This window comes from Balaenoptera borealis, assembly GCF_965194805.1.
Source record: "Balaenoptera borealis genome assembly, chromosome: 11".
Lineage (NCBI taxonomy): Eukaryota > Metazoa > Chordata > Mammalia > Artiodactyla > Balaenopteridae > Balaenoptera > Balaenoptera borealis.
In genome coordinates this window covers 37,055,743-37,078,248 of record NC_138868.1, presented here as the reverse complement: position 1 = coordinate 37,078,248, position 22,506 = coordinate 37,055,743, and the positions used below count along the sequence as shown (strand labels likewise).

At 35.7% G+C, this 22,506-nt stretch overlaps 1 protein-coding gene and 1 long non-coding RNA gene across 7 annotated transcripts in view; one reads left to right on the top strand and one right to left on the bottom strand.

Annotated features, from left to right (window-relative positions):
* PRMT3 (protein arginine methyltransferase 3) overlaps window positions 1–22,506 on the top strand; it is a 179,166-nt gene that overhangs the window by 39,126 nt on the left and 117,534 nt on the right. For all 6 annotated transcript variants that reach the window (XM_082342441.1, XM_082342440.1, XM_082342442.1 and 3 more), the window contains exon 10: window positions 14,423–14,522. In XM_082342441.1, coding sequence (XP_082198567.1) covers window positions 14,423–14,522 — 100 coding nt within the window. The remainder of the gene's footprint in view (window positions 1–14,422; window positions 14,523–22,506) is intronic.
* Window positions 8,608–14,415, bottom strand: LOC309606033. The gene is made up of 2 exons (XR_014231619.1): window positions 11,458–14,415; window positions 8,608–11,152 (listed from the first exon to the last, which is right to left on the bottom strand). It is a non-coding gene; the product is annotated as an uncharacterized lncRNA (long non-coding RNA).

Below are 22,506 nucleotides of genomic sequence, written 5' to 3'. Positions count from 1 at the left end.
TTTCATGAGAGGATTGATCTATCATTTGGCTACAATGCAGTGCTTTCAATCTCAGTATGACATTAAAGATGCAGTCTTTTATATTGCCTGTGTCTAGAATACTGTTAAAAATGAAACATTAAGAAAAGCCTAGATCTGTTGTCATATTTATGTAAATGTCCGTCTCTGGATTCTAGGATAGGAGCTTTATCTTCTTAATATTTTTATCCCTGTAACACCTGGCAAAGTGTCTTATATGTGGTAGATACTTAGTGAAAGGTTTTTGAGAAGAATAAAGTAACTTAATGAATTTAAAGGTAGTGGTGGTATATATAATATTTGGAACAAGATCACAAAATACACCAGGATAAATTCTTGAAGTAAGGGGTGTTTCTTCATATTTGTTTCTAAATATAATAGAAATAATAGAAGAGCAAGTTAAAGCTGAAGGGAACTTTGAACCACTGATGAAGCTAAAATGCTAAAAAAAAAAAAAAAAATTGCTGCTCAGGAGTGTTCTAATGAAGGTAATGAAGGTGATCAAGACACCTTACGTGGAAACTAAATTCAGTTTTTCTTGCATCCCACCATCCCCTTAATTTTGTGTCAACTCAGTAGTCCTGTCTTGGGGGGCCCATGACTACCCACTAGTTCAGTGGTTCACTGGAAGAACTCACATGACTCAATATAAAGTTGTGTTCCCAGCTAAGATTTATTACAGCAAAGGATATAGTCCAGGGACAGCAAGAAAAAGATATCCATAGGTAAGGAGGTCATGTACAGGCTTCCACAAAATCCTTTCTTCTCTGCAAGAGTCACACAAGATGTACTTTTCCTTCTAGCTGTGAACCTCAGAGACTCTTATGATATGTCTCTACCCAAGGAAGTTTGCTTGAGTCTTAGAGTCTATAGTTCTCAAAAAGAACTGGTCACATAGGCACATACCTGCTGTGTGACCAGCCATTGTACAAATCCATGTCAGATACCAGGTACATATCAGGAATCTTCATGTTTACTTTAAACATGCTGTCCTCTGATTTGTCTTGGTCCACAGCTTCACGTGTATAGAATAGCATCATTAACCAGAAACTACATGAATGTTCAGGAGTTTTGTTCTTACGGTTTGATGAATTATTGCCACAGTTACAGAAAGAAGTAAGAACTGAGAGAACAGACCTGCATTAACTCTTCTCACAGGTCAAATGGAAACATGGGACTCAAACTTGACGTTTCCTTCATCAGCACACTTGCTGGAGATAGAGTCCTCTTGAAAAGCCTTATTGTTTCTCAAATCCATCCCTTGTCTACAGTTGATGTTTCTTTTATATTTATTTATTTATTTATTTTTATTTATTTTTGGCTGCGTTGGGTCTTTGTTGCTGCACGCGGGCTTTCTCTAGTTGCAGCGAGCAGGAGCTACTCTTTGTTGCGATGGGCGGGCTTCTCATTGTGGTGGCTTCTCTTGTTTTGGAGCACGGGCTCTAGGTGTGCAGGCTTCAGTAGTTGTGGCACAAGGGCTCGGTAGTTGTGGCTCACAGGCTCCAGAGCACAGGCTCAGTAGTTTTGGCGCATGGGCTTAGTTGCTCTGTGGCATGTGGGATCTTCCCGGACCAGGGCTCGAACCCGTGTCTCCTGCATTGGCAGGCGGATTATTAACCACTGCGCCACCAGCGAAGTCCCTCGTTGATGTTTCTTAAATCCGTGCCTTAATTCACATTCTTGTATTGTGTATATACTTACATGAATTAACACATCTGCACATAAGTAGCTCGGTTGTTTGTATTCAGTTATTTGGTTTTCTGTCATGTACTCTCTTAGTGCAGCCAGATTGATTTTCCTACCAATTCTCTTCCCCTTTAAATAAATAAAGGAAGAAAGGGGTAAAAAGTTGTCTTTGTGTTGGGAAGACATGAGAGGATAAAGGAGAAACTAAAAATTACCTCTGATCCTGGTATGAGATCTCACTATCAACATTTTGGTAAGGCTTTTTAAAGACTTAGGTTACAGGAGATGAAATACATGGAAATGTAAGCTTTACGAAAAATATCAGCTCCCTAAGGTTAGACAGGGATTTTTCTCCGTTTCATTCACGGATGTGCCCCACCACCTGGAAGGGTACCAGGCACACAGGTAGGTATTCAGTGTAAATACTTACTCAGTGAATGAATGAATGAATGTATTTTCAAGACCCAGGACATCAAACATTCAAAGCCAGATAAATCGTCAGCACCAAAGACTGAAAACATACTGTCTCTGCCTGAATCCAGGTTATTCTTTCTTCGTTGTTTTTCATTGTGTTAGAAGCTAAGCTATTGCTAATTTTAAATAATAAATGTCCTCAGTGTTAGTAATTCCACAGCTACACTCCTGTAAACACAAATGGTACATTTGGGAGGGAGGCAGCTCATGGAATAGATTTGTTCTAATTGCAAGTCTGTCCCCTACATTGAAATTATCTGCCTGGTAGTACTTGTTGTTTATGAGATGTCCTTACATCTTTCCCCTATCTCAAATAGTTAAGGATTCTTGTTTTTTTACATTTATGAATGGAGGACTAGATTATTTCATAAAGGTAATTGGTATGGGTTTTCTCTCATCTCCCTGAGAAGAAAGGAGGGAGATCTGTTCTGGGCACCACTTTTCCTATGATATTTCAGTTCCTTTGTCACTTCCACTTTGTATACCTCTTGACATCAGGCATTTGTGTTGTGAAAAATGGCTCCCACCTCCACTACAGTCTTCTCTGATGTGTGCACTGAGCACTGGATCCTTCTTCACAAGTTTACCAAAATGATTTGATTCTCCTTTTTTTCCCCACTAAATTTATCAGAATCTTTGGTTGTTTGATATCACCTTCTAAAATTGCCATGAGTTTATAAATTTATTACATTTTGTATTACTTTATTGTCATTTCCGCATGCTTGGGGAACAAGAGAGAAATATGTATGCTTGGGTGCCATAGCTAACTGAAAGCAAAGTAGTATTATACCTTGTATATTTTTATATCAGGGTATTCCCTCCCTGTCCCCTGCCTCATATGCATTTTGAAAAAATAGTTGTTATCACTCATGTATTCTTCTAGGTAAACTTAATTATAATTTTGTCACCAACTTTAAATGCCATTTAGTTGATAAGGTGTTCATTGTATGAACCCCTGTGGTACTTTATGCTGTTTGCACGTCTGTCTCCCTGCTAGAACGTGTTCTTTCTTAGAACCTAGACTATGTCTTTTATCAAAATCACATTGGGCAGAGGTACATTACAAATTTGATCCTATATTTCTCATTCTAAAAATCCTGAAATGGCTCCTCATTATCTCTAAATAAAATCTAGACTCCTTTGCATCCCCTCTAACTACTTCCCAACTTTGTCACTACATACTACCTCTTGTTGCTCTAATCATACTAAACTATTTATAGCTCTTCAAACTTGGAATTTCTTTTCCATACACACACACACACACACACACACACACACACACACACACACACACACATAACCACAGGCAGTTTGTGCACACAGAGATGAGGCACCCTCCTTTACCCCCATGCTCGCATACATCTTTGTGGATGCTCTGTTTTTTTCCTGACTAAGCTCAAGTGTCACTCACTTAGTTAAGGGCTTATTATATTAGCTCCTATGGACCCTGTGTTCTTTACTGCTCTGAATCCCTTAGACCATGTTCTTAAGTGCACAGACCATGTCTTTTATCTCTGTATGCCCAGTATCAGATAATTAATCATGATGATGTCCTTGTATCATGAGATAAAGCTTAAATTGCTACTTTTAAGATTGGAAATAATATAGGATAGTGATTGTTGTTCTAACAAAATGTTCACTTAGAAAAATAGATAATTTGTGTTTATTGGATTAGTTAAGAGACTTACTTAACATACTCTTTTTATTATGGTGTTGTATTTCTGTAGATTAAATCTATGCTAGTTTTGAGCAGGTGTTTCCAGAGATAGAATTCATTTCGAATGCTTTTATGCTAACGTAGGGTTTAGTGATTGGACACTTGAGAAAAGAAAAATAAGTAAAATCTATAGTTTCTTTCATGAATGGTAAATCAGGTGGTGATTAAGATGAGCAGTCTCATAAAAGGGGTTATCTACATGAATGATATCTGTGTTGTGATGTTTTAATACAGAATTACTGGGAATTATGGGCTTTGTCTTTTTTTCTGTATTCCCTGAAATCTTAATCTTTCCAGTTATATTTGAACAAGTAATTACTGAGACAAATAGGATTATGACTTGTAGCAGACAATAAACAGGCTGAGCAGATGGCCTTTTACAGGACACACCTTGTTTCGCATGAGCATTCTGAAGATATTTCTACGGCAGTGGGAACATTTCGCTCTTTTTAGAAGATTGCTTTCTGTTTCCTTTGAAGTGTTTGTAATTGTGAAAGCCCAATTAAATATTTCAGTAAATAGTAAGCAACTGCAGCAATTTTTTCATAGAGAATTTTATTAAATACCTCTTTGAAAAAACTCAGATGGGATATAAACATCCTTTCTTTTTTACCTTTGTGTGAGATATACATATTAAAAAGTGCATAACACATAAATTATATGTTCTAATATGCATATGTATGGATAAATAATAGGAAAGAGAACATTTCCAGCACTTCAGAATTCCTCCCACCTCCATTTTCCCTTTTTCAGTCAGATGCTCTCCCTGCTTGATTGAGGTAAGTACCATCCTGACTTTGGTGGTAATCACTTCCTTTATATTTTAACCACTTAAATGGGCATAGTTTAGTTTACTCAATTTTGACCTTTAGATAAATGAAATCATATATTATTCATTCTTTTTGTCTAGCTTGTTTTGCTCAACATTATTTTTAGTGTTCATTCATGTTTATTGTTATATAGAATGCCATTGATTAATATATCCCAATTTATCTTTTCTGTTCCTGATGGGAATTTTTGTGTTTTCCAGTTTAGGTCTGTTAAGAACGATTTTGTCATGAACTTTTTGTACATGTGCCTGGTGCACACATCTGTGGGGTATATATTTACATATAAAATTGCAGGCTTTAGGGTATACATATCTTCAGATTTTCTGAATATTGCCAGGCTGTTTTCCAGAGTGGTTATACCAATTTATACTTCTACCGATAGTATATAACAGTTCTGGTTGGTATTGCCTACCTTTAAGAATTTTTTCCAGTTGGTTGTATAACAGTATCTCATTGCAATTTAAATTTGCATTTCTGTGATTATCAGTGAGGCTGAGCATCTTTTCATGTGATTATTGGACATTTGGATTTCCTTTTCTGTGAAATATCTGTTTATGTCTTTTGTTCAGGTTTCCATTGAGTTGGGCCTTTTTATTATTTGTAGGCAATCTTTAAATTTTTTTTTATTTGAGTTGTTTATAGGTTTTATGTAATGAAAAAGTTCTCATTCTTGCTTGCTATTTCACTCTCTTCATAGTGTCTTTGATGTACTGAAATTCTCAGTTTTCATGAGCATCATTCATGTTTATGGTTGCCACTATATGTGATTTGGGTAAGAAGTCTTATGGAGGTGTTTTCCTATATTCTCTTATAAATTTTATAGTTGTGTTTTTTACATTTAGGTTTGTAATCTACCAGGCATTGTTTTTTGTATATGGTATGAGGTAGTGATCCAGATTTTTATTATTACCATTATTATTATTATTTGTAATCTGTTTAAATGACCTAGTTGTCCCAGTCTCACTTAGTGCAGAGACCATTCTTTCCTCTCTACTTTGCACTGTCATATTTGTTGGGAATCAAGCATCCATATATGAGGCCAGTATAACCTTTATACCAAAACTCTACTAAGGCAGTAGAACAGAAAAGTATAGGTCACTCATTTGTGAACATATGTTCAGACATCCTATTCAAAATATTAGAAAATTAATTGAGCGATATATTGGAAGGTAAAGTTTATCCCAGGAGTACAAGTTTGGTTAAATTTGAGAAAATCAACCAGAAAAATCTTTTGAGATATCTCAGGAAAAAAAGTTTAGTAAAATTCCATATCCCTTCAATGTATCTATATATTAAAACTCTTAGCAAACTAGAACTAGAATGTTATATTGTAACATGGTACAGTGTATCTACAAAAACCAAAATTACAGCCTAGAACTTGATGAAGCTTTGAAAGTGTTCACTTTAAGTTCAGGAACAGGACAGGGATACTTGCCATCACCTTTTCTATTCAACACTGTAAAGGAGATCCTAGACAGTGGAGCAAGGCAATAAAAAGAAGGGTATAAGAATTGGAAATGAAGGAACAAGACTGTTCTTGTTCCCTAGTAATATGTTTGTGAATATTGATATCAGAAATAAGCTATAAATAAGTTATTGCAATAATAAACTATCAAGGTGCTGAATACTTTAATTTTTTAATTTGACGTATAGTTGATTTACAATGTTGTGTTAGTTTCTGGTGTACAGCAAAGTGATTAAGTTATACATATATATATTCTTTTTCATATTCTTTTCTATTATCATTTATTGAAAGATACTGAATATAGTTCCGTGTGCTATACAGTAGGACCTTGTTGTTTATCTGTCTTAATATATAGCAGTTTGTATCTGCTAATCCCAAACTCCTAATTTATCCCTGCCCTCTTCCCCTCTCTGCCTTTCCCCTTTGGTAACCATAAGTTTGTTCTCTATTTCTGTGCCTCTGTTTCTGTTTCGTATATACGTTCGTTTTTATTACTTTTTAGATTCCACATATGAATGATATCATACAGTATTTATCTTTCTCTGTCTGACTTATTTCACTAAGCATAATATTCTCTAGGTCCATCCATGTTGCTGCAGGTGGCAATATTTCATTCTTTTTAATGGCTGAGTAGTATTCCATTGTGTGTGCGTGTGTGGGTGTGGGTGTGGGTGTGTCTGTGTATCATATCTTCTTAATCCAGTCATCTGTTGCTGGGCACTGGGGTTGCTTCCATGTCTTAGCTATTGTATATGGTGCTGTTATGAGCATTGTGGTGAATGTATCTTTTTGAATTAGTGTTTCTGTTTTTTCTGGATATATACCCAGGAATGGAATTGCTGGATCATGTGGTATTTCTGTTTTTAGTTTTTTAAGGAACGTCCATACTGTTTTCCATAGTACCTGCACCAATTTACATTCCCACTAGCAGTGTAGGAGAGTTCCCTTTTCTCCACATCCTCTGCAGCATTTATTATTTATAGACTTTTTAATGATGGCCATTCTGGCTGGTGTAAGGTGGTACCTCATTGTAGTTTTGATTTGCATTTCTCTAATAACTAGTGATGTTGAGCATCTTTTCATGTGCCTATTGACCATCTGTATGTCTTCTTTGGAGAACTGTGTACTTAGGTCTTCTGCCCATTTTTTCATCGAGGTGTTTGTTTTTTTGTTATTGAGTATTATGAGCTGTTTGTATATTTTGGAAATTAAGCCCTTGTCAGTCATTTGCAAATATTTTCTCACAGTCTGTAGGTTGTCTTTTTGTTTTGTTTATGGTTTCCTTTACTGTACAAAGTTTGATTAGGTCCCATTTGTTTATTTTTGCTTTAATTTTTATTGCCTTGGGAGACTGACCTAAGAAAATATTGTTACGATTTATGTCAGAGACTGTTTTGCCTATGTTCTCTTCTAGGAGTTTTATGGTGTCATGTCTTATATTTGAGTCTTTAAGCCATTTTGAGTTTATTTTTGTGTATGGTGTGAGGGGTTTACATGTGGCTGTCCAGCTTTCCCAACACCACTTGCAGAAGAGACTGTCTTTTCTCTACTGTATATTCTTGCCTCCTAGGTCAAAGATTAATTGACTGTAGGTGGTGGGTTTATTTTCGGGCTCTCTTTTCTGTTCCGTTGATCCATATGTCTGTTTTTGTGCCAATACCATGCTCTTTTGATTACTGTAGCTTTATAGTATTGTCTGAACTTTGGGAGGGTTATGCTTTCAGCTTTGTTCTTTTTCCTCAGGATTGCTTTGGCAATTCTGGGTCTTTTGTGGTTCCATATAAATTTTAGGATTATTTGTTCTAGTTCTGTGAAAAATGTCATAGCTAATTTGATAGGGATCACATTCAATCTGTAGCTTGCTTTGGGTAGTATGGCCACTTTAACAATATTAATTCTTCCAGTCCAAGAACATGGGATATCTATCCATTTCTTTAAATCATCTTCAGTTTCCTTTACCAGTGTTTTATAGTTCTCAGTGTATAAGTCTTTCACCTCCTTGGTCAGGTTTATTCCTAAGTATTTTTTTTTAAATGCAATTTTAAAAGGGATTTTTTTTACTTTCCTTTCTGATATTTCATTTTTAGTGTAAAGAAATGCAACAGATTTCTGTATGTTAATCTTGTATCCTACTACCTTGCTGAATTTCTTTATCAGTTCTAGTAGTTTTTGTGTGGAGGCTTTAGGTTTTTCTATATAAAGTATCATATCATCTGCATGTAATGACAATCTTTTCTTGTCTGATTGCTGTGGCTAGGACTTCCGATACTATGTTGAATAGAAGCGGTGAGAGTGGTCATTCTGTCTTCTTCCTGAATTTAGTGGGAAGGCTGTCAGCTTTTCACCATTTGGTTTGTTGAAAAATTTTGCATGTATATTCATCAAAGATATTGGCCTCTACTATATATGTGTGTGTGTGTGTGTGTGTGTGTGTGTGTGTGTATTTTCTTTTGTTTTTTGTAGTGTCTTTGTCTGGTTTTGGTATCAGTGTGATGGTGGCTTCATAGAATGACTTTGGAAGTGTTCCCTCCTCTTCAGTCTTTTGGAATAGTTTGAGAAGGATCGGTATAAGTTCTTCTTTGTATGTTTGGTAAAGTTCCTCAGTGAAGCCATGTGGTCCTGGACTTTTGTTTGCAGGGAGTTTTTTTATTACAGTTTCTATTTCACTTCTAGTGATTGTTCTGTTCAAATTACCTGTTTCTTCTTGATTCAGTTTTGGTTGGCTGTATGTTTCTAGAAACTTGTCCATTTCTTCTAATTTTTTGGCATATAATTGTTCATAATACTGAATACATAATTAATATATAAAAATCAATTGTATTTCTGTAAAGAACATGAAGCAGACACTGAAAATTAAACTATATCAAAGTGTATTGTTAATATTTCTAACCTCCTCGCAGACAATGCAAGGGCGTTAAGTCACTTTTAATGGAAAACTCATCCAAAGGATGAATGTCCCCCAATAGATGCTGTGCATGAACTACCAGTCAGCTGTTTTAACAACTTCTTCCCCGTTTTACCCTCTGACATTGGTTAGTATTTCCTTGCCATGTACTTCTCTGGTATCTTTAATCTTACAACATTTTCTACAATGATTTCTGCAAAGAAAAAAACCTGTGAAGACCCTAATGACTATCAGGATTTGAACCATTCTCTACAAAGCTTATTAATAACTCAGTAGAAATGTTATCTAATTTCTCTTTTTCACATCATATTTCGAAAGCTATCTAAACTCCCCTCTCAGTGAGCTGGTTTTTGTTTCCTCCCTCTGTCTTTTCTCCTGTTGATGCCCCCATTCTTTTGTATGTCAAAAACATCATGCAGTCCTATTCTTGTTAACTGAACAAAGTAATCAGATACTGCCTCTTGAATATTCTCTTGGCTTCCATATAACAAGATTACATAAAGTGCTCAAGAAGGAGGAGTTGCTGATTTCCACATCTTTTCTTATCTTTGCCAATAGCATTAAATTATATTGTTATCCTAAAGCCAGTCTAAGTTGACTTGCATGCATAACATGCCTACTGTTTTAGAGAACTGTTCTACTTGAGGGTTGGGGTGACGACAGGGGATTACCTCTCTCGGGATAGATAAACTGCAGCCCTGCTCTTACTCACTGTAGTAGTTTAGTTGTTGTATCACCTGGAAGCATCTGTTCACAGCCTCTTAGGGATCTGTCATCGACCCAAGTAATCCTTTCTACTCAGTTGTATGTAAAATAAGTGATAGTATCCTCCTGATTGTTTATCCATGCCAGTAATGATTTCACCAGCTTTTTCTGGATGTCTCTCACAAATGTCCTATCTCTTTCACAAAATATTCTCAGCACTCAGGAGTCCTCTGACCGTGTCCTCCTCCGTTTGTATCGTCTTTGGGGTAACCCCAAGCTTTAAGTTCATTACTTTCTTAGTGGATACTTCATCTTCCCAGGCAGCCATATAAGCATAAGAAGGCCTTCCAGTGAGAGGAAAAACTGTTCTTCTAGTCCTTTCTTTTGCCATCATTTCTTCTCTGAAAAGACTGGCATTTTTTCAGAAATGCTAGTAACAGCCAGATAGTGTATTTTTTTACTATCTTTCTCTCTGCCTGCTGCTGCCTATCAGGCCAGTAGCTACTTTCTCTGAATCTCAGTTTTGCCACTTCATACCAAGGATGAGTAGGCAACCATCCCAGGATTAGATCCTCCTCTTATTTTTCAGTCTCCTCCTTTTTCTGGCTAAAAAGCGCCTCAGCTTTTTTGATTCATGGATCTGTATGAGAGTCCTCCTCACAGCACTACTCTGAGATAAAATATTTTCAAATCAGACACACAGAAACCTGATTACCCAGGATTACCCAGAGAGATTATCCAGTATTAAGCTTTGTTAATAATTTCAATGATACAGGCAATCAAGAGACTCAGAAAAAGCAGGGAGCAATCTGGTACATAGAGCAGGACTCCTTACTGTGGAAGTTAATAACCTATGCAACTTACTTAGAGGCCTGTCTACTCTAGGCCAGAGTGTGCATGTCTAATACAGGGAAGGGAAGAATAAAGAAGTTGCTTTTCATGTCCCAGACTTCTCCCCGATTAGTCTGGACCTCTTAATTGCCCGTATTTTTGAAATTATTTGTGAAGCCTGACACTGGGTAAAATCTCTGGCTTATGTGAGTCAGATTTGACAGTCTGATCCTTTGTATTCACTCACCCAGAGATGTCCATTCTCTTCTCTCATTACTTCCTATTGGGACATAGAAATGCTGTTTTGTTTACGTATTGTCTGAGAGCTGATCCTAAAATTCATATGGAAAACACAAATGACCTAGAATATCCAAAAGAATTTTAAAAGAAGAATAAAGTTAAAGGACATACACTGTCAGACTTCATGACTTGATTTAAAGCTATAAAAATCAAGGAACTGTTGTATTAGCATAAGGATATGCATCTAAATCTTGGAGCAGAATTGGAAGTCCAGAAATAAGCTTATACATTATGTTTAATTGATTTTTTATTTTAATTTTTATTTATTTACTTATGGCTGTGTTGGGTCTTCATTTCTGTGCGAGGGCTTTCTCTAGTTGTGGCAAGTGGGGGCCACTCTTCATCACAGTGCGCGGGCCTCTCACTGTTGCGGACTCTCTTGTTGCGGAGCACAGGCTCCAGACGTGCAGGCTCAGTAATTGTGGCTCACGGGCCTAGTTGCTCCGCAGCATGTGGGATCTTCCCAGACCAGGGCTTGAACCCGTGTCCCCTGCATTGGCAGGCAGACTCTCAACCACTGCGCCACCAGGGAAGCCCTGTTTAATTGATTTTTGACAAAGATTCTGAAATAATTCCATGGGTTGGTAATACTTCTTCTTCAACAAAGTTGAAACTATTACTTGTGATAGTTTTTCCAACAAAGTTTTTTCATTATATATGAAAAAAATGATCATGATGCTATATTGGAAAATACAACTCAAAACAAAAACTAAAAAAAATTTAGAAGAAAACATAGGTGAAAATATTTGATGTAGGCAAAGATTTCTTAGATATGTCACCAAAAGCATGAACCACAAAAGAAAAATGTGATAAATTGGTTTTTATCAAAATTAAAAACTTTAGCTCTTCAAAACATATCATTAAAAAAATGAAAAAGCCACAGGATGGCAGAAAATATTCACTGTACTTAAATCCATCAGGGTTTTTATCCAGAGATGTAAAGAACTCTTAAAATTCAATAATAAGAATACAACTGAGCCAATTTTTTAAATGGGCAAAAAATTTGAACAAAAGATGATAGGGGAATATGGCCAGTAAGCATATGGAAAAAATACTTGGTCATTAGGAAAATGTAACTTTTAACCATGATGAGATCTTAACACACAGTTAAAATTTAAAAGATCAGCAATACTAAGATGACTAGGTTGTGACGCTATAGAGAAAACCATAATTCAAAAAGACACATGTACCCCAATGTTCATTGCAGCACTATTTACAATAGCCAGGTCATGCAAGCAACCTAAATGCCCATCGACAGACGAATGGATAAAGAAGATGTGGTACATATCTACAATGCAATATTACTCAGCCATGAAAAGGAACGAAATGGGGTCATTTGTTGAGACGTGGATAGATCTAGAGACTGTCATACAGAGTGAAGTAAGTCAGAAAGAGAAAAATATCATATATTAACGCATATATGTGGAACCTAGAAAAATGGTACAGATGAACCAGTCTGCAGGGCAGAAATTGAGACACAGATGTAGAGAACAAACGTATGGACACCAAGGGGGGAAAGCCACGGGGGGTGGGGGTGGTGGTGTGATGAATTGGGCGATTGGGATTGACAGGTACACACCGATGTGTATACAATGGATGACTAATAAGAACCTGCTGTATAAAAAAATAAATAAAATTAAATTTAAAAATTAAAAATAAAAAAAGGAATGCTCATATATTGCTTGTGGGAATGTAAAATTGTATATGAACTTTGTAAAACAAAATCGCAGTTTCCTAAAAAGTTCTATCACTTCCATTTAACAGAGCAGTTCTTGTACATAAATGTTAATAGCAGCTTTATTCATTATAGTACAAAGCTGGAATAATCCAGAATTCCATCCCCAGGTGTGTGGGTGAAAAAAAGTGTTTTATTCATACAGTGGAATACTACTCAACAATACCTAGGAATGGAACTACTGATATACAGAAAGATATGCATGAATCTAAAAAGTATGCTTTTTGAAAGAAACCAGACACAAAGGGGTACATTCAGTATGATTCCGTTTATGTAAAACTCTACAAAATACAAACTTTTTTTAAAAAACAAATTTATTTATTTATGGCTGCGTTGGGCCTTCGTTGCTGCATGCGGGCTTTCTCTAGTTGAGGCGAGCGGGGGCTACTCTTTATTGTGGTGCATGGGCTTCTCACTGAGGTGGCTTCTCTTGTTGTGGAGCATGGGCTCTAGGCACGTGGGCTTCGGTAGTTGTGGCTCGCAGGCTCTAGAGCTCAGTCTCAGTAGTCATGGTACACAGGCTTAGTTGCTCCGCGGCATGTGGGATCTTCCCAGACCAGTGCTCAAACCCATGTCCCCTGCATTGGCAGGCAGATTCTTAACCACTGCGCCACCAGGGAAGTCCCCAAAATACAAATTTTAATATGTAGTAAAAGAAAGAAATCAGTCGTTGCCTGTGGATGGGAGGATTTTCTGGAAGGAGCACTAATGAATCTTCGTAAGAAAATAGAAATGTCTGTATATTGATAGTGATGGTGGTGGTCACCCAAGTATATCTGTTTTTTTTAAATTCAACAACATTTACCCTTAAAATGCATTTAATCTTACGTATATAATACCTCAATGAAATTTGGGGGGAAAAATCCCTCCTTTGTTAGCAGAAGAAATCCTTTATAATTCAGATGTACATCCTTTGAAGGTTGTGAATTTATTTAACTAGATACAAGCTTAGTAGCTTGCTTTTAGCTTTTTGGAATTATCTCTTTAACTCTGTTGTTTATTTGAAACTGTAAAAGGAGGGGGTGAAAAATATGTGCTAATCTTGTGATCAAGCACGTAAACATATCTAATGAATGGTATTGGACAAGGTTAAATTATTTATGATGGGAGGAGAATTTCAAGTTTTACACAACATACAGTATTTTGTTATTCATGATAATACGTTACCATTATATAGTGCTTGAGGATGTGTACATAGCTTTCACAAATATTTCATCCTCATAATAGACTATGAAGTAGGTAGGGAAGGTATCATCTTTCTGTTTTACACATGAACACACAGGCTCAGTGAGATTGTTACATAATTTGGTGAAGATCACTTAGCTGAAAAGTGCTAGAGGACCTGGAAATCAGTGTAAGAGCTTCTGGCCCTAACTGTCTCTCCACTGTGACACACTACTTCCCTTTAAAATATACTTTTGTTGTCTGGTCTGTCTGTCTCCACCTCTCCCTTTAAAAAAAAAAAAAAAGACCCATTAACTTTATTGACATGTATTTTTAATAGAATTCGAGTTTCTTTTCATGCTGTAATTTTAAATGCTGGTTTAGTTGTATTATTGTATTAACCAGAAACATTCTAGGGGGTTCATGATGTGACCAAAAAGCAATTACAGTGCCCAGAGAATAAATAAACTTTGAAAAAACATACCTTTGGGTTCCATAAACTAAAATGAACGGTTGCCAAGAAATTATGTAATTTGACTAGTTTTCAGAATCTGTTTAACATACTAATTTAATTCATTATGACAATTTTCAGACTAAATAAACTTGAAGATACTATTATGCTAATTAAAGGAAAAATCGAAGAAGTTCGTCTTCCTGTAGAAAAAGTGGATGTTATTATATCTGAGTGGATGGTAAGTGTTTGCAGAGAAAACTACTTTTATTAATTTTTTAAAAAAGCAATGAATAAAGTAGCAGGTTTTCTGCATTTAATTATATTTGATAAATGGCAGAATGGTAGCATTATTTTAAAAACAGCTACAGTCTTTTTACGGTAGTTTATTCTGAAATGGCACTTATTTACTGGCCATTTTATAATTTTTTAAAGAAGAGAGTAAATTAGCCTTTTTACTTTTAAAGTCATAATAAAGAATTATTATTTTTCTACTTTCTAGATTTGTAGAGACCTAAATATGTTTTCCTAAAAGCCTACAAGGACTAGTTAAGGATTTACTAAGACTGTTTATGTCAAAATAATGTGATGTTGCCACTGTTATTGTCATACTTAATATCCTGTCTTTCTGATCTGTTAGGTCATGTAATCAGTGTCCTTTATCACATAAAATAGAATTTATTGGCATTATTAAGATAATAAAATTAAGGTACAATATATAGCTTTATAATTTGCTTTTGAAACCACAAATCAAGACTATTTATTTTAAGGAGTCTGTAAAGTAAAATTAATGGTATTGTCAACTGATTTAACTCACTGATATGCCACTTCAAATAAGACGAGTATATATTATTTCCAGATATACGAAGGATTTTTTTTTTAACCATTTGGAAGTTGTTAAGCTTTTTCTTAAAAAAAGTATTTGATAACATGTATTTTCATTAAATGAATTTATCAAAACTTCTTGAAAAGAATGAGTTTTGCTTTACAATTTTCTATAAATTTTGAATAAACATAGAAAATAATAATTCTAGCAAAATTGCACTGATTTCAGGGAGCTTTTGAAATGTTCAGTTTTTAATGTAGTCGTTTTAATTTAGAGCCAGTGACAGTCACTGTTGTTGGCAGTTACTCTTTTGCATGTGAAACAGTGTGTTGATTTTTTCATGCTAGGCTTGGCTTTTAACAATTCTTGATCACAATATCATTATTCTTCTTATACCAGATAATTTGTATCAGCACTCTGATTTCCCTTATGAATTGAGTGAGAAGGAATGAATTTAGTTAGTATAATTAAAAATTCAGCATCTTTTTAAAGACTACAAAAAGGTGTTTTGGAGAAAGTACATTTGAGGCATCTGCTTGGCAACAACTTTAAGTAGTTTATACTAAATGTTGGCTGACATAATCCTCATTTCTCTAGGGACCATTTTATTTTTCTTGGAAAATGCATCTTTAAAATTACCCCGAATTACTAGAAGCAAACTAAAAGATAGACTTCACTAAACTTCCTGTCAGCTCAGTTAACTAGCTGGGTAGTTCTTGCCCTGCCTAGCAGAATTATCCTTCTGGGTAGTTATGTTCTAGGAATTTTCATTTCAGAACTTGAAATGTAGTCTAGAAATATTAATATGCAGTTGAAATCTTAAAGCCAGTTGGTGTAATAACAAATGATAACTTAGCTAGGTTGAGTGAATTTATGAGATTGTTACAGTTATGATGTGAACTTTACTGGAAGGTATGCTGGTCTTGGGCTTATTTTGCCCTCAGATCCATTTGACACCCTTCTGCTTTCTTCTGTCTGATGGAGAAGGGCTACCGCTGCAGGTGGCTTTTCCTAGGCTCCTGTGGCAGCCGACGTCTATTGGGTTTGGGGAACCTAATGGGAAACACTAATGGGAGATTTATGGAAGGGAGAAGACAGGGCATTTCTTTACTTCTCTTTTGTCTCCAGTGGTGTTGCTGACAGAAGCTGTTTCTTTTGGGGCTCCAGTTCCCACTTGTCATAATTCCAGCATCCACTGTGCGACCCTAGCCCTGGGCTCTTGTAGCAGTGCTTTTTCATTTTGTTTCTCTAACTCTTTTAGTTAGACTCTAATTGATACAAAGGACACCTTTCATTTTGGAGGATTAGTCAGGCATGATCTCTGCCTTTATCGGGAAGGCAATGTCATACAAACAATACTGAGTTACTGGAACCTGAGATGAAAGGGGTCAGTTGTTCGGAACCAAGGTGCTTTCAGAAACTCTTCAGTAAGGGAAACAAATACGTGTGTCCAGGAAGTGGTAACTAAGACTTTCTTTCTTCCTCTTCACAAAGGTATAACTTAAGAGTTTGCATTATCTTACTATCTGCCTTTCCTTGTAAGTATCAGTGAGGTTGGAGTCTAGCAGATTGTGTTTAACGTGTTAGGTGGAACATTAGACACTGTAATTTATGGCAGTCACCGAGTCTTCTTTGTGGCTTGGCAGTATCATTTATAGTATCTTCTATAAGTAAGTCCCCTCCTAACTTTGGTACTTCTACTCGGATTTCTGAGCTGAGAAGCTGGAAAATTCTAATTACATAATTAAACAAGGAGAAGGTATGCTTCCTAAAATATATTCAAGATTTTTTCAGATATTCCTACTTTGGCTTAAACAATGGGCAAGTGGCAAATAACTGACTATTCTAAATTTATTTTAAAGCCACATTTTCATGAAGCAGCATTTAAAATTAAAATACCTTGCAAAGAATCTTCTGTCTTTGATTTTTTTTTTACATCAGTCAGGATACAAAAATCTAGAATAATCCAAGTTTAAGCTATAGCATAGACTTTTTTCCTCTTTTTAGAAGTATTTTCCACAAGGAAGGGCCAAAAAAAGAAAACACCCTGCAGTATTGAACACAGATGTTTAATGGACGTGTAATCCAGTATAGCAATGTAGGCATCATATATTGCAGAGACGTACATCTGTTTTCTTGTGCTGTGGTCCGCTAACTGATCCATGGCTTAATCTAGATATGTTTTTTGTCTACAGCTGTTCATGAACTTTGCTTTTATTTTGGAAGGTGTTCTTAGATAAGAATGTAATTTTAAAAGCCAGGTCGTTGCTGTTAGCATGTCAATTTAATAAACTATCACTTGTCTCTTAGGTTTATGCATTTCTACATTTAAGTTTGCATTTAATTTTACATTTTCATTTTTATTGAATGAAATTTCTATTTGATAAAATTGTTATAATTTAAATAAAAAGAGTTTAATTTCTATAGGATTTCATGCCTATGAGTATCTGTTCTCATTTTTTACATTTTACTGTACCAACAGAGCCATTCTTTATGACTTCCCATTTCTGATCACCTAATAAAACTGTTCAAAGTAAGCATCCCTAATTCTTGTCCTGTGAGCCAGTAAAGCCAGATTGACTCATGTGATGTTGCTGTTTTCCATCTAAGTTTTCAGCATGACCTCCTTACAGATAGATAAGATCCTGGCATTGCATGATACAACTGCCAGAGGTGATTCTTGTTTGGACATGTTATTTTCTGTCATCAGGACCATTAGGAAAGTTATACATTAGGTGAATTTACATTGTCATGATCACTTATAATATACATTCAGGTTGTCTAAAGTCCCTTGTAATTTTTCTGTCTAGGCTTGCTCTTCACAGAAGTGACCTAAAATTTTGTCACCTTTCCCATCCCATTTTCACCAACACAAGTGTGTCTGTATAGTGCATGCGTGCACGCACAGGCCCACACCCACAATGATGGGGTATTCTTTGTTCATATTTAATATTCTTTATTGTTTGTAAATAGCTTTTCAGGATTTTATAGCTTTTATCACTTAGAAACATGACTTGTGATTTGGTTTATCAACAGTCCAGAAACTGGGCCATGAAGCCTGTCATAGGTCATATTTTCAACTGGTGCGTGTTGAAATGTCTTTGTTGTTTTTAGTTTGGTCTGGCAGTGAAACCATGCCATTTCAGCCAACTGCCACGAGGATCAGGTGGCCTTTCCTGATCTTTCTTGCCTTAAATGATATAATAATAATTATGTAAGTAGTTCAGTAAATTAGATAAGTTGAAGTAATCTTAGAGTTAGGGAAAGTATAGGAGATTAATTAACAACACAAATTTTCAGTTGTACAGGTGTGTTTTTGCCTTTCCTGTCCATAACAAGAAATAATGCTTATGACCTGAATTTAAGGATTTTTTTAAACTCTTCTATTTTTCCTCTTTTATATTTATTACTCTGAAAATTTTAAGCGAAATAAAACTGTACATTTCTAGTATGTATTGTTTTGTCTACTTAAAAGTAGACATAATCTCTTATGTCCAGTGGTTCAAGATAAGGAAATGTAAGACATAAAGACATAACATAAAGACATAAGTTTACCTCAACTCTATACCTCTTGCCATTTTTTTTCTTGCTTTTCTTATTTTTCTGTTGGTCCATCAGAGAAAAAGACATCTTTTTACTGCCATATTTTTGGTATATTTTTTAAAATCAATAAATAATAATCAATAGTAGGGACTTTCCTGGTGGTCCAGTGGTAAAGAGTCCGCCTTTCAATGCCGGGGACACGGGTTCGATCCCTGGTCAGGGAACTGAGATCCCACATGCCGCGGGGCAACTAAGCCTGCATGCCACAACTACTGAGCTCATGTGCCTCAACTAGAGAGTCTGTGTGCCTCAAACTACAGAGCCCACGTGCCCTGGAGCCTGTGCGCCACAACTAGAGAAGAGAAAACCCGCACGCCACAACTAGAGAGAAGCCTGCACACCGCAATGAAAGATCCCGCGTGCCTCAACTAAGACCCAACACAGCCAAAAATAAAATTAAATAAATAAATGATAAATCTTTTTTTAAAAACAGTAAAAAATAACAAAGGTTAAAAATCAAAAATACAGTGTTACATAAAATTCACTGTAAAAAATGTTCCTTAGATGACAAAGATTACTGTTGTTTTAAAGTCTTTTGTTTCTATGTCTAAAGTCGCGTTATTATTAGTGTGTTTTTGGCAGAAATAGTTTGCCCCTTAATGGAGGATACTGATGATTAGTGAGAGCAAAATATGTGTTAGCAAACTGCCTTATTTCTTTTAATGTGTTTTACCTTCCCTGTCTGGCAAACTGCTAGTAGTTCTGGAAGACTCATCTCAGACATCTCCTCCCTTATGCAGCTTTCCCTTTTAGCCCCTTGATCACATATAAAATCTCTTTTCTCCTTTCTTTTGTAGTTTAGTTTAAGCTTCTATTATACACTTTTACAGTGTATTAGAATTAATTGTTCATGTACCTTTTTCGATTCTCTTAAGACTGGGAACCAGGATTTACTTGGTATGGTCATAGTCTGTAAAAGGAATCAGCATTAGTAAATGATGGGGGAATATACATCATAAGAGAACTTTCCCAGATAGAAACTCACTGGCCACAGACACGATCTTATTTATAATTTTCTGTACATCACAGGAAGGCAAGGATGTAGCATGTGACAGAGTTAAGAATATTGCTCCAGAGTCAGACCACCTGAACTCTTGGCCCTATTTTGCCGCACCTAGGTTTGTTACCTTGGGCATGTTACTGAACCTCTCTGTGAGTCAGTTTCCTTTTCTATAAAATGACGATAACAGTAGTACCCACTTCACAGGGTTTTTGTGAGGATTAAATGCAATTAATACATGTAAATGTCATAAAACATTCTGGCACATAATAAGACCTCAGTAATTAGCCATTCAGTTTTTAAAGTTATGCAAACTTTTAAGCACTGTGTAACTAGTGCATGAGCTGCTTGAGTAGGTTATTCAATAAATAAAAGTTGGGAATGATAATATACGTGAAGTAAAGAATATTAATACTTGAGGGAAGAACATTCTTGGGACTTCTGCCTTGGCTTATCAGCCCTTTGTAAGAGCAGAAGGTCCTCTGTTTCCATGGCTAGCATTTACTAATTGACTCTGCCTATAATGAGTGCAAAGAAGTATGATAATCAGCTGATGGATGTGGATTATTGGGGTTGGGAATATTTTTGATATTTTTCTTCATATGAATTAAAATGTATTATATGTATGTTTCAAGAAAAAGTCTCAGTTTGCTGCTCTGTAAACAAATTTTAGGTAGTACTGATAATACCTAATTATTTTACATAAAATATAAAATGCATATTCAGCTGGAATTTTTTGAGTACTCTAAATATTAACAGAGAGATAGTTACTGTATTTGAACACTGAAAGGAAAATCGTGGTTTATAAGCATAATTTTTTCACAGATGTGCTGACATCTGAATTAAGAATAAAACGAAAACAAAGACAGTAAAAATGTAATTAAGAATAGGCCTCTTGGGCTTCCCTGGTGGCACAGTGGTTAAGAATCCGCCTGCCAATGCAGGGAACACGGGTTTGAGCCCTGGTCCGGGAAAATGCCACATGCCATCGAATAACTAAGCCCGTGTGCCACAACTACTGAGCCTGCGCTCTAGAGCCCGCAAGCCACAACTACTGAAGCCCATGCGTGTAGAGCCCGTGCTCTGCAGCAAGAGGAGCCACCGCAATGAGAAGCCTGTGCACCGCAACGAAGAGTAGCCCCTGCTCGCTGCAGCTAGAGAAAGCCCGCGCACAGCAACAAAGACCCAACGCAGCCAAAAATAAAATAAATAAAAACGAATAAATTTATCCAAAAAAAATAGGCCTCTTATGTATAATTATTTCAGTTTTATAATCTTTACATTTGTTCTTAGCTGCACTCTTAGCCACCCCCCAGCCTCTCCTTTATTTAATCTTAATATTTGTTTAAATTAAAATTCACATCACACTCTGCAGCCATTTTATTTCTTACTCTAGAGAGGAGACCGTTTTGTAATAGTGGGATCTTGGTAGCTGTAGGGAAAATTTAACCCTTTGAGAAATTGTTTAAGTGGATCTCAGGCTATTTTATATTGCAGGTACATTAGAAAAGTGTAGTAATATGTATCATATTCAAATATATGCTATTTGTTTTTCTGTGCTTGAGACCATATTTAAGTGAAAATGTTTAGTCCCTTGAGGAAAGTTGTTTATGTTGAACCAGTTATGTGTTGTGGGTAAGTTTTTGCTTTTGAAACATAATATTTTGGATGTTTTATATCTCTTTCATCAAATTTCTGGAAGTTGCATTTGCCAAGAGATTCAGTGCATCATATGTGATTGATTCAATTGGATTTATTTGCTTTTTGGCTCTCCGTAATTCCATGTTGCATTCTAGTTGTGCTTAATGTTTTCTCAATGAGTTGTAAAGATAAAGGGCATAAGTTATTCAGGAGTATGTATCAACTGTCCTTACAAAAACTTTTCACTATATTAGCCAGAGAACATGAAATATTTGTTAATTTTTATTTCAAACTCAAAATTGTATAGCAATTAAAAAATTTTTTTTTCAGTAAAACTGTTTACCTCTACCTGGGAGTGAAAGTAAGCTCCTAAATTTTAACAGTTTGCATTCGCAGAGAGATGGGCATTCATTATGAACTCAGATTGTTTTCATGTAACTCAGTTGTCTCAGTCATAATTACTATAATAATTAGTATGAAGTGGTTCTACTTAAGAATTATCTTAGGACGGATATTTGATTCACAAGCCTTGAGTAATCATATGAATGCCACCAATTTGTAATAAATAATACCTGCTCCACTGCTCCACAACCTGGATTTAGAGAACCCCCAATCATGTGTTTGAGAAATAACAAATTATATCTGTGTGAAGATTCAAGGGGGGCATTATTAGTATTTTTATGGAGTGGAATGCAAAATTCTTACAGATTTTTAAAGTAAAACACCTGCCTTCTTACTTTTTTGAGCCCTTGCAGAGCTGATTTTAGTAAGGTACTCCCTAATTCCTTGGGAATTCCAATTCATTCTCTTTAACCATTAGAAGTACTTTAAGGGACAAGTTTAAGAAGCCGTGACTTACAGTTTTTTGAAACTGATTTAAAGGACTTGATGGAGATAACTGTCCTCTTAGTTTTTCCTCCCTTTTAGCATAGATCTTTCATACTATCTTCAATAGATCCTCCAAATTGGCAAAATTTAGGTGACAGGACTCTGAAGTAATTATTTATTTAGGTGAAATGAAAATTTTAGCTGGAGTTAGTTACATTAAATGTTGATCTGTTCTTAGTAACGACTTTCTTGACCTCTCAATACATTACTTGTTTTGAGTAAATTTTTCAGTAGTGGGTATACGTTGATTTGATTGGCTCCATTTTC